This window comes from Notamacropus eugenii, chromosome 1, assembly GCF_028372415.1.
Source record: "Notamacropus eugenii isolate mMacEug1 chromosome 1, mMacEug1.pri_v2, whole genome shotgun sequence".
Taxonomy (NCBI): Eukaryota; Metazoa; Chordata; class Mammalia; order Diprotodontia; family Macropodidae; genus Notamacropus; species Notamacropus eugenii.
Genome location: NC_092872.1, coordinates 199,494,513 through 199,507,864, shown reverse-complemented (window position 1 = coordinate 199,507,864; position 13,352 = coordinate 199,494,513). Strand labels below are relative to the sequence as shown.

Genomic DNA, 13,352 nt, shown 5'->3' with positions numbered 1-13,352 from the left:
CCCTTATAGATTGAGAACCCTCAATCACCCCTTTGGAGATTTCCCCTCTCTTCAACAGACCAGGGAAAAATTCATGACTTTAACAGATTCCAGTTCCTTTGCTGGTCACCAACTTGTATCAATCAATAGAAAGCATGTATCAAGTTCCTGTTATTTGCAGGGGACTGTACTGAGTTCTGGGAATAAAAAGGCAAAAATGAAACATTCCTTACCTTCAAAAAGTTTACACTCTTTTGGGGAGAAAGGGAAGCATCACGTGTGCATGCACACACACACTTATGAGAAGGGCTTTTTTTATGTGCCCCCCATCTCTTCTTGTCCTCCCAAAGGATTTGCTGACAGAAGAAAAGCTGGGGCACAGGGCTTTCTAGCACCATTGGATTGTCCCTAAGTACTTAGAGAAGCTTTAGGTTCTCTACTCACTGTCTGAGCTGGCATACAGCAAGGGTTCATTTACATCTTCAGGTGATAAGGTCCACCCAGGAGGAAGATAGCTAAATGATCCCCTCCTCTCTGGACACATCCCTAAGAAGTCTCCTTTTTACTACCTATATTCATGACAATATTTTAAATAGTCAGTAAAAAGACAACTAATTTTTAGCAACAATAAGAAAAGTGTGTTTTTACTCTAAGGTCCTAAGTGAAAATTTAACATACCAACTCAAGCTCTGTAGAAAGTAGGACTTCAATAAAGTCCTGGGGAATGAGGACAAGAACATGCTTGTTAGGCAAAGTTTGAGACACTTCAATCAAGAATAGTTAGCAAGAGTCTGACATGCAAAGGGCCCATTGTGGATGCTTAATGAATGTTTGTTGATTGCCCAACTGATTTACTGATTGAAAGGAAAGGGAAGATAGTGTTCCAGCCCTCCTGGAGCTTACTGGAAGTATAGTGGATTGGGTGTCCAGTCCCAAGACCACCATTTGCTACCTCTGTGACCTTGGGCAGGTGATTTGCCCTATCTGGGCAGCTGTTTCTTCACCTATAAAACAGAGGGTTTATACTTGTTGATAGGTAAGTTTCCTTCTGGAACCATGACACAATTCTAGATAGGGAGAATAAGACCCAGTTTTATGTTCTCTGAGTGGAGAGGGGGCATAACCTTCTACTACATTCAGTTGTCTCTTCCCAGACTGAATTGTATTCAATACTCACAACAAATTGACTGTTGACTTTTTCTAAAATCTGCTTCTCATTGAGTGCCATGGACTCTCCTTTCCTCTTCTTTATCCTCTTCTTTTCTAGCCGCTTGCAGGCATACATTTTCCCTGTAGCCCGCACCTGACAAGCACAGACCTAGAAGCGAAAGAGAAAAGACAATCAGACTCTGGGGCTTTGCAGAAAGAGCCCTTGAACCGGACGGACAGAGAATTAGCCACTGTTGAGCATGGTCTGATCTAAGATGGTTAGACTTGGATAGAACTCTGAAGAGTCACTGTTGAGCATGGTCTAATCTAAGATTGTTAGACTTGGGTAGAACTCTGAAGATCATCTTATCCAGTCCCACCATTTGACAGAGGAGGAAACTGAGGCCCAGAGGAAGTGACTTGCTCAAGATGGTAAGAAGCAGAAGCAGGATTTAAATCTGGGTCCTCCAGCTGCATATTTAATGCTCTTTTCACTCTTTGAGAATTAAGATATAATCCCCAGCAGACCAAGCATACACAGTAGGACTCATGTTGGATTTGAGAGAGTTTTCCAAGTGGCTTAGATTCAAGGCTTCTTAACCAGTGTTTTGGGATACCCAGGTTGTTACCAATTGAATAAGCAAGCATATCTCAATGTTATACTTCTTGGTCACACAGACTATGGCTGAGCCCCACTGGGCCAGTTTGCTGACAATTAGTGAGATAGACAACATTTATCTTTGGTGTCCCTAGCCTGACTACTTTACTGTTTCCCAATTTGATGGTGCTCTTTAAGTCTTTCCTCCCCATTCCCTCAGCTACTGTTGGTACTTCAGGTCCTTTTCTCCCTTCCCCCAACACCCCCCCTCCCCCAGCCAAACCTATTATCTGGAAAGAGTGATTAGCTACAGCATAAAAGATTGAAAAATTCCCCAAATGTTGTCTATATGCCCAGGGAGCTATAAAGAAGGCTCAAAGCATATAAGCCAAAAGAGCAAAATTCTAACTGTGGAATTTCAGGTATCAGTCAATTTGTAGAAAAGGCATTGAGGAAGGGTTCCTCCCCCTACATCAGCTGCTACATACCTGCTTTGCCCATTTGTAATACTAATTCTGCCTGACTACATGACTTGCATTCTTCTTTTTGTCCTCTTCCTTGCCTTCTCAAATTAGAAACTCCTCCGGTGATCTGATTTATCCTGTTTAGTGGTTTCTGTTGGGTCTGACTCTTCATGAGACTATTGGGGGTTTTCTTGGCAGAGATACTGCAGTGGTTTGCCATTTCCTTCTCCAGTACATTTTACAGATGAAGAAATCGAGGCAAACAGAGTTAAGTGACCTCCTCAGGGTGACATACTAGTAAGTATCTGATTTGAACTTGGGAAGATGAGTCTTCCTGAGTCCAGGACCAGCCCTCCATCCAGTGTGCCCCCTAACTGCCCCCTGATTTATCTAAGGAGACACAAACCTGTGGCTACTGAAAAGACAGCTTTCTTTCTTCTCACCCTCATCATTGATATCATCCTATCTAGGGTTTCCAAAGTCCTCTGCTCCCCTCCCATTCTCTCCCTCAGCAATACTCCCATACCAATACCTGACCCCAAGGAGAGTCACAGCCCATGTGGAAATGGACAAGGGTCTCCTAGAATAAGAATGTTTGAGGAATCCTGGTTGAGAAGCCTACTTGGGGGCAACCCGAGGGAAGAAGGAAATCCAGCCAAAATTATAAATGCTTTAAGTTACAAATATTCTTCATATCAAGTTTTAGAAATCACTCACCTCCCCGAAGCCTCCTTTGCCTAGCACTCGATATTGCCTGAAAGTGTTTTTGGTCACTGGTTGTCTGGAAGAAACCAAGAAGTAAACATTGGCCTTATGGCATTAAGATATTTTTTCCTCCTGTCTTTGAAATAAAAAGGTGAGCCTATAGATTGTAATCTTTGCTGCTGCGGAGGCTATCTAGTATCAGCTCTGCCATAAACAAGTTGTGTGGCTTTGAGCAAAATCACTTGACCTCAATGGCCTTCAGTTTATTCTTCCGTAAATGTGAGAGGCTGGCTGAGATGACTGCTTAGGTCTCTCCATCTCTGTCACCCTAAGGATATATGAACCTCTAGACTGATCACCAATAAAAGGAGAACCACTGCTTCATAGGACACTAGGGAACTATTCCTTTGGGTAGTTTCAGACAAAGGCCAAGAAAGTATGTTGGGGGCTGGGTCTTCCATTCTAACCAGAGACACTGAGCTTTCCTCTTTGTGTGGCAGGCAAGTCACAAACATAGAAGGGAAAAATTGAAAAAGTTTAAAAACTGAATCCAGAAGCTGATTTAAACATACTTTTTTGTATTGTATCCTCTCTCAAATGCAAAGGATAAAACTTGAGCCACTTATTAGCTGGATAACCTTGGGCAGGCTGTTTATTCTCTTGGAACCTCATTTTCCTTATCTGTAAAATGGGGTTAAAAATTACCTAAGCCTCACAGGCTTGTTGTGGGGACCAAATGAGATAATATCCATCAATCTTTTGTAACCTCAAAGCATCATATAAATGTGAGCTACAGGATAATGCTAGGAGTGGTGATAATGATGTATCACAAGGATCACAAGGAAAGGGAAAAGAAAAAAGAAATGAAGTCCAAAGTAGGGCTGGAAATAAAATAAAGGTGATGTTCTGGGGGGATGGCATGGTGCCGAACAGTAGAGTCAAACTGAAATAGAAATGGAGGCTTAATTGTACCTAAGATTCCTGAAGGTTACATGTCAACTTAGAAAATCGTGATGTTAATATAATCTGTGGCATCATCTATCATAAATAATATCTATGTTTTATTGTATTTTTACTTATTTTGTTAAATATCTCTCAACTATATCTTAATTTGATTTGGGTTGTACTCAGAAGTATTGCAAGCTACACGTGGTCCATAAGCTGCATGTTTGAAACCTCTGGTGCAGAGGAAAATAATACTGGAGTTGGAATCTAGAGACCTGGGTTGGAATCCTGGCTCTGCCATAAGGTTACATTGGGAAATTTACTTAACATCTTTGAACCTCCATTCTCTCATCTGTGAAATGGATTTACACTGCCTGCTTCACAAGGAGACCACTTAGGAAACCCTTAAAACCTCACAAATGTGAGTTGTTGACCTAACTACACTTGAGACCAGATTGTCAGAAGAAGGGGAATGCAATGTTTTTTATGCTACCCCCAGTACTAAAGCCCTGGATGACATTTGTGAAAGCAGACAATCTGAGAACACAGGTCTGAAGACTTGAGAATATAGAGATCATTGTTATTCAGTTGTATCTGATTCTTTATGACTCCTTGGACCATGCTGTCAATGAGTTTTTCTTGGTGTGGTTTGCCATTATCTTCTCCAGTGGCTTTAAGGCAAACAGATGTTAAGTGACTTGCCCAGAGTCACACAGCTACTAAGTGTCTGAGGCTGAATTTGAACTCAGGTCTTCCTAAATCCAGGCCCAGCACAATATCCTCTGAACCTTCTAGCTACCCCAATAGATAGATTATGGGTGACAATGATGATATCCCTACCTTTTTAAAAAAAAGCTAAGTGCAGAACTTTTCACTGAAATCACTTTCATAATAAAGTCAAATCTAGTTAGACTTTTACCAATGAACTTAATTCATTATAGTATGATGAGCTGATTAAAGAAATTAGACCAATTCTAGAAAGGCTCAAAATATTCATTTGAATGACACCTACATGGAAAACTAGTCCATACGGGTCAATTTCTCCCTTAAGTAAGCTAAAGGTTAAAGTAAATGTTAATGTTTCCATTTCACTGGAAACCATGCTGTAGGTACATAGCCTATTCCCCTTACAGAACCTCTTTGAGAAACCCAATTTAGTTTCTGGCAGCTCTGTTCAGAATTTATCAAGTTTGACTTAGATGGGATGTCCCAGATGTTCAGAGGGGCATGTGGTGTAATGAAAAGAATACTAGACAAACAGGGAGGAGGCTTGGGTTCTAGTTGTGGGTGAACCACTAATGTATTCCGTGAGTCTTCATCTCCCTGGGCTGCAGTAACTTCCTCTGTAAAAGAAAGGAATTGGATAAGATGACCTCTTAAGGTTGCTCTAATATTCTATGGTTTAAAGATCCTTCCAACTGTAAGAGTATGTGCTTTAGTGATTTATTTGCTGAAGAACTAGAGCTTAATCCTGATAAGTATGAAATAATTGCCTACTCTGCAAGAATCCACACTCCTCTTAATCTTTCTTATGCAAATAAATCAGCTAGAGGGCCTGTTTCATGCCTTAGGAACATACTATCAGCATGTACTCTACACTTAGGCCTTAGAAGCTTTTCCTACTGAGCTCTACTCCAAACCACATCAAGGTCTACCAGCCCTAACAGTTTACGATAGAAGAAGAACAAACAGTAACTCTACATTACCACAGAATCCAACTGCTAGAGGAGGAGTGTAATACAATTTTAGAGGAATTTCTTGGTTAACCTTGGGGGGAGAAGAATCCCTTTAACATTGAAATGGAGAAGCATTAACTGGGCAAGAACCTACAAGTAAAAAGCGGCAAATGATCAAATTCTGAAGATATGTTAACTCTTTAGGAACTGTTTATTCATTTAACAAGCTTTTTTTTTTTTTTCAAAGAAGTTACTATGGATCATGGTTCTAGAAGGGACATTAGAGATTACCTCTTCTAGTGGTCCTCAAACTTTGAGAGTCTGTGACGTCAAATCTATGTCCATAATAATATTAAGTCATGATTTTTCTTTTAAAATATTTCTCTTTTTTCCAACTTCATATCTGTCTGAGGCCAGAATTTCTTCATATACTTCAACCAAAACAACATATCACAACAGATTGAATGCAGAAGCAGATAAGAGAATCCAGCTGTCTTCGATTAAGCCAAGCATTAAAGAGATTTGCAAAAATATGTAATACAATGCCACTCTTCTAACTGTATTTTTTTGTTTTAGGAAATATGGTTGTTTTTCATAAAAGTATCTTATTTATATTAAAATGTAATAGGCTTTTATTTTTAAATGAATTAATAATATTTTAAAAATGATTGATTTTAATTTCTAGTATGGTAAATATCAATAGATACAACCTACATAAATAAAAACTCTTTGGGACTCTCAATAATTTTTAAGAGGGTAAATGATTTGGGGACCAAAGAGTTTGTAATCCAATGCCTTCATTTTATAGAAGAGGAAACTGAGAAGTAGAGACTTGCAAAAGGTTGCTTAGGTAATAGATAACAAAGCTAATGTTCAAATGCAGATCTTCTCTAACTTCAAATCTCTGATGTTCAACTACCCATCACTGCCCCAGTGTAGGTAAGGCACTGTGTTAACCACAAAGGGTACAAAGATGAAATCAGACACCCAACTTTCTAGAAGCTCATCTAGGAGACAGAGAAGACCTGTGTGAATAACAATTACGTAAATTAGAAAATAAATGCAAAGAAGAAGTTGATACCAAGTGTCATGATAAATCTGAGGAGGGATCTTTCAAATTTAATGGAATCCCAGCTGATTCAAGGTAGCAGTTCCCCCAGTTTTCCCCATACTCCCTGCCCCAATCCATGCACACACTAAAAGAAAGAGTTCTTTCCTCCTAACAGTACCACAATGCAATGGGAAATCTTATTTTCACTAATGTCAGCGGATTTTTATGGTGTAATTAAAGCCATCCAGAAAAGATCAAGGTTTTCATAGTTTTTCTTCCCCCTCCCCTTGGCTTCTTTGCATATGGAAATGCTCATATTCATTGATGATTTTCTAGTTCATATTTTTAAAAATTAGAAAGAAAACAACATGCTGCCCAGGAGACCTGGAGACTAAAATTGGATCTGCTATAACAAGGACCCTCTACAATAGAAAAGCTGATTGTTCTAGCACTCTCAATTCAACTTGAATGATAACACTTCCTTTATGAACCCTGTAACATCCAGGTATGGTAATGCTTTATTAATCTGGGTTAATAAAGTCTTTTTATTATTTATTATTTATTAAAGTATTTTTGCCCTGCTTCATCATAGCACTGAGATCCTTGCAAGATATACCAGCATAGCACAGGCTATATCAGCCCCTTCTTAAGTATGGGCCCAATAACACTCTTAGTCTTTAGATCAAAGAACCAGCCTAAATCCAGAGAAACTCTTTCCTAGAAGGCTGACCACCAGGGAAATGATCTTTTCTGGCCATGGCTCCTTAAAAAGATCATTGACTAAGGCACTGGTGGGGTTGGGGTGGAGGTGTGGCTGCTGTTACCTGTGTTAGTAGATGGACTACTCCATAAGTAAGTCATGGGTGTTTTAAAGTATTCAAGGTAGATCACTAAATTATGCAATGAAGGGCTATACAACAGGTGGGTATAAATTACTACTCAGTACCAATCACAGAAGGCAGAATGTAAGAGCTGAAAGGAGCCTTCTATCTAGTGCTGCTGCCTCACATTACAGATAAGGAAATTGAGGCCCAGAATGGGGCAGTGATCAACCCAAAGATACAGTGAGTGAGTGGCAGAGATAAGGAAAGAATTCTAGATTTAGGGTCAGAAGAGACCTAGGAGGTCATCTGGTCCAACTGTCTCATCTTCAGATGAGGAAACTATAATCTAGAGGAGTTAAATGCCCTGTCCAGAGTAACACAAATAATAAATTGCAAAGTCGGGATTTCAAACCCAAGCCTTCCGATTGTGTTTTTAACCACTGCCTTTAAAACCCAGGCCTCCTGACTTTGAGGCCTGGTCTCTTTTGATTAATAGCTTATGTTTGAATAGCAATTTATAATTGGAAAGAATGTTGCTGATAAATTATCTCATTGGATCCTCATAACAACACTGTGAGATAAGTAGTAATGACAGTATTATTATCCCTGTTTTATGAGTGAGAAAATGGTGTATCAGAAAGCTTCGATGACAAGAGGTGGCAGAAGTGGAAATCAAATTCAAGCTTCTGATCCCCACTCACAGGTTCCTTCACACCGCCTTCCTACATCCTGTGGCTTTTCTAAATATTTACTCAGTACGATGTGCCCTCTTGTAGCTACAAAGAAGACTCCACTGAGCCACCCTTGGTTTTTCCTGTAGAAGGGATGGATTGGGGCTGACCCATCAACCATACTCTCAGACTTTCTTGGGATACATTGGCAAGAATATTGGCTGAGGCCAGGCAATGGGAAAAGTAACTTGCCTGATACAGGGATTGAATCTTTGACCATGGCCTCATTGGCACAAGGTCTTATCCACTGAACTAATCAGGCAGAGGCCACATCCTTCAAGGCAACCCAGTAAGGAGGTCACCCTCTCCAGCCCCCAACATGCATTTTCAAGATGGAGACAAAGTTAAAACAGGAACACTCAAAGATAAGAGACTATTGTCTTTAGCATGCTTGAGCAAAGGCAGGGAGAAGAAGGAAGAAGGACTGAAATAAGATTTCACCAGGCGGCAGCTGCCAGTCATCACAGCTTTAGAAGTGTCTCTTCAGAGGAAAGTGGCCAGCTTTGGTGTTTACATAAAACAAGGGGAGGAGGGGAGATGGATCCTGAACTGAGAACATTTGCATCCCCGGCTTCCTTTGCTCCATGATCACAGCAGGTTCAAATTACAGACAGTCTCAGTGGCCTGCAGTGTACGTAAGTCTTTGGGCTTTGTGCAATGAAATAGTTCACCTCAGGAAACCTCTCCTTTGTCCTCTCCTCTGACAAAAGAAGTTCCTGTCATGTTCTTTGCCCTTATACTGCAGGATCACCCTTGTTTGATCCACCAAAGATTTAGCTGTGTATCACATTAACACAAGGACCACACGATATACTGGAAAGGCTACACGTTAGAAGGGATGGCCTGACCTGGCAGCTATATCTAGCCCTAACTCTGCCACTAACTGGTACTGTGGGGTTGTTGGTGAATTCCAATTCCCTGACACTCCTTTATCAGTCACAGAAGTTTGCAACTGGAAATCTAGTCTAGTCATCTAGTCTAGCCCCTCCCTTATAAGGAAGAGTTAAGTGACTTGCCCAAGTCCTCAGTCTCCAGAACCAGCCCTCTTTCCACTGTAGGACAGGTATGACTCATATGCAAAGTACTAACATATCTGTAAGATCAAAGAACTCAAATGACCCACACATGACATGTGTGAGCAAGCCTAAACACCCACACACATACACACCACACCGATACACACCCACACACATACACACCCACACACCACACAGATCTGAGACTTACCTTTCCAACCACTTCCACTGGAGAAACCTGTCAAAATACATGCTATCCAGGTATTCTTGAAATGGTTCTCCACTTAGGTAGTCTAGGACAGATCTATCTCAGATGAAAAAAAGGCACACATTTTATCATCCAGAGCTTGTAAGAAGTCAGGGCCAATTTAAATACTTTAACATGCAGGGGACTTGTCTACTGACACATTTTTGGAGAGCAGAGACAGTGACTTACAGGTGCACAGGACCTTCAAGGTTATCTAGGCCACTCCCCTCATTTTGCAGATGAGAAAACTGAGGTCCAAAGAGATTGAACGTCTTGCCCAAGCTTAAACAGACAGCAAGGGGCAGAGCTAGGTTTCAAATTCAGGTCAACTGATTGTAAATCCAATGCTGTCTTCACTATATCCTGCAGAAACCCTGGCAGCAATATGAGAAGAAAGTGTATCCATGGCTGGTAGTGAAGTTTGCCTGTAACTTGTCAACATGGAGAAATCAGAGGATCACAAACACTGGGGATGGGGAGAATTCTCAGGAATCTCAACACTGCTTTGGGAATAAATTGTTGCAGTCAGAAGAAATACTCATTCTGCAAAGCAGCCCTTAACATTTCTCTCCTAGGATTATGGCCTTCTTTTGAACTGTTTTGCATTTAAAGTTGATGCTTGGTGCTGGTATTGGTGATGGGCTGAAGCAAAATACTCACAAAGCAGTCAAGAGGAAACCTTGAAGACCTTGAGGACACCCTGAAGGCCAACCTCAAACAACATGACCCAGTGGTGGGCAGACAGCTGAGAAAAGATAGGCAGAACAAGATGGCAGTCTTTGAACAAAGATATGGACTTGTCTGAGCTACAGAGGCAGAGTAGCTGCTGGTGGATTTTGCTCAAGGCAGTTGAAGCTGCTGACTTAGGAAGAATTATCAGGGGTATACAGCAGTGTAGAAATGACCATACCAGTATATGATTCTTTTTTGCCACGTCTATGCATCCAGAGAGTAAGTGGCATTTTAAGACAGGGAAAATGGGGATATATATATATATATATATATATATATATATATATATAACATATTAAGAGCCTACTGAGTATAAGATACTGTGTTAGGTATTGGGAGTGATACAAAATTTATATACTAAATAGTTCTTGTCATCATGGACTTTACAGTCTAATAGGGGATGAGAGGAAATAATGTGTAAGAATCCTCTCCTGTCTTTGCTTCTGGTTCTCTGGGCTGTATTACCATGCCTCAGCTGGCTTCCTCCCCTGGAATATTCCTTCACCCCTGCAGTCCCCTTGTCCTATCAGTGAGTTCTTCCTGGAACCTCCATGCTGAAGAAGAGCCCAATCTGGTCATCCTTCATTCCTCCCCAGCTGTGCTTTTCAATCTTCAGGTCTCACCACCGTGATCCCACATGGACACCATTACACACCACCCTCTCTCCCCACCTAGACCCGTTAGATTATATGGTCCTTGGAGGTAGGGTTTCTCTTTCTTTTTGCTTATATTTAGATCACCAGCACTTAGCAGTTTGACTTGCTGATTTTGAAAGCTTTAAAGTGCCGCATGCAAGTCAGCAATCATTATTTTTAAGGAAAATGCATGAACAGCTCTAATAGACAATAGTATAAGAGCATCGGTGAATTACAAATTAAAATTACAAGATAACATACTATGTGGGCTATGAGGGGGAAGATTGTTACATCAGGAAAGGCTTCATAAGAGAGGTAGCATTGGAGTTGGACTTTGAAGGATGGATGACTTAATGGGTGAAAGTGGGGCAAGAAGACATTCCAGGCATAAAAGAAAGCAGAACCAAATGTATAAAAAGAAATTTGAGAGGTTCAAAGGGGAAGAGTAAGAAGTTCAGTTTGGGTAATGATGTTAGAGGTTGGAGGGTGTAGCAAGAGAAGCTGACAATAGTCCAAGCTGAATGTCTGATAGAGAAGACAAGGCAGATGGATGTTTTATACAAAAGGTGGGGCTTTCCATAAAAAAGCTAGGAGAGAAAGCTCTTGCCAATTCTCTAACAACTGTACATGCATACAAATCAGACAGCCATGGAGGTTTCTGAGAAATTCAGAAAATCAAGGAGCTAGGAGTCTAAACTTTACTGTACACTGGGTTCCTCAGCCTGCAAGAGATCCGGGGCAAGCCATGTATTTACTGCATGCTTCTGCCACCCAACTGGGGCAAGGGCAGAGTCTGTCATGCTCTTACAGGAAGATAATTTACATTGGAAAATACTGGTCTGGTGAATTCTGAGGGAAATGATTAGGTTCATACCTTAGACTGACAGTGAAGGGCTACTTCCCTATGAACAAATGCTGATGAAAACAATTTGATGGGCTTAATCCAGGGAAAGAAAGGGAATATTTATTGGGATGTCTCTCTAGGCAATACACGTTGGGTGGTCTGTTTAAGTAGTCAATCCCTTTTAAACAGAATAAACTTTAAATGAGGTCAACCCCAAATGGTACCCTAGAAAAAGAAAGGAACAGTGTGGGTCGCATTTACAAAATAAATATTATACATATATGATACACAGTCTGACCATTACTTCTGTGTGACAATGATCAAGTCACTTGATCACCCTGGGCCTCAGTTTCTTAATCTGCAACATGAGATTGGTTAGATTAAATAGATGATTTTTAAGGTCACTTCTAACTCTAAATCTATGATACTAGTGTGTGTGTGTATATGTGTGTGTGTGCGTGTGCGTGCGTGCGCGAATAATCTTCTACTCAAATATCACAAATATTTGGTGTTCATTTATCTATATCCAGATGCAAGACTTGCACATTTGAGGGTATATTTATAACATTACAAATAATGTAAAAATGCTTTTCTATATATTCAGTCTTTATCCCAAATGTTGAATTATGCTGTTTCAGTCCAGGTGCTCATAAACCAAACTGTACATTTTCTCTCTCTGTCTCTGTCTCTGTCTGTCTGTCTCTGTCTCTGTCTCTGTCTCTGTCTCTGTCTCTCTCTCTCTCTCTTTCTCCAAAGGCAGGATTGTTTCAAACAGACTGGAGGCCTCTGTTTGAGGACATTTTGTTCTGCCCTAGATGATGTAATGGAGATTAGGGAAATGAGCCCTGATGTCATTCTCCATTCTGGCTTGCACTTCAGGCCTCTCTGTGCATTTAGTTATTCTTAACCCTGGTGAGGCTGCAGCTTGTTCAAGGCTTCCAAGAGTACCCTATCTCAAGTCACAAGTTAGTTTTTTGCCACTGGCCCATCTCTTCTAGGGTCCTCGACATCCAGAGATATCATAGTTGACCCTGACCAAGGCAGAGGGAGGGTAAAATGTATAAATATATGCTTATGTTTATATGTATTTATACACACACACACACACACTCACACACACACACACACATATATGTATATATGGATGTACACACATATGTGGAGTGAGAAGAGGGGTAGAGAGGGAGAGATAAAGAGAGTTAAGACACTATGGCAGAGCATGTAGATGTTTTTCTAATGGTGTGTTTCAGAAACACTGACTGCCAAGAATAAACTCATATGATCCTCATTACATACACGTCCATGTGGTTATATTGTAGTGACCACTGCCCTTACCTGCCTGAGGACCTGATTGATTTCATCTCATAGAAACATTCCCCTTTTCACTGCCCAGCCTCTTAAGAGTCAAGACAAAACTTTGCCCCTTGGCTACCCAACCACTTCCACATTCCAAGGCTGTGCGAGCCCTAACGGTTGTCTTTCTCTAGTACCTCACACTTCACTCACCTAATCTGGATTCACAGAAGTGTGATGGCCAACCATCTCAACCAGATGGGAAAAGCTCTCAGCTCATGGCACTGAGAACAGCTGCAGGGTTTGGGGTTTTTTTTCTCTCCTACATGTCTGACCAGTCATTAAGTTCTCCCTACTTAGGGTCAACTTGAGAAGCTGTTCTTGTCTGGGGACTCTATTACATTGTTGTTAGTGTTCTGACTCTGGACCATAGCATGCCAGTACTGTCCATGGGGCTTTCTTG

At 40.9% G+C, this 13,352-nt stretch overlaps 1 protein-coding gene across 4 annotated transcripts in view; it reads right to left on the bottom strand.

The window, feature by feature from the left end:
- The window catches only part of GRK5 (G protein-coupled receptor kinase 5), a 300,122-nt gene that overhangs the window by 37,382 nt on the left and 249,388 nt on the right, over positions 1-13,352 (bottom strand). For 2 of the 4 annotated variants that reach the window (XM_072623961.1, XM_072623968.1), the window contains 3 exons: positions 9,350-9,442; positions 2,908-2,971; positions 1,157-1,297 (listed from right to left, as the gene is read on the bottom strand). In XM_072623961.1, coding sequence (XP_072480062.1) covers positions 1,157-1,297; positions 2,908-2,971; positions 9,350-9,442 — 298 coding nt within the window. Of the gene's footprint in view, positions 1-1,156; positions 1,298-2,907; positions 2,972-9,349; positions 9,447-13,352 lie in introns of all 4 variants that reach the window. The other 2 variants (XM_072623979.1, XM_072623963.1) reach the window with 2 other exon arrangements.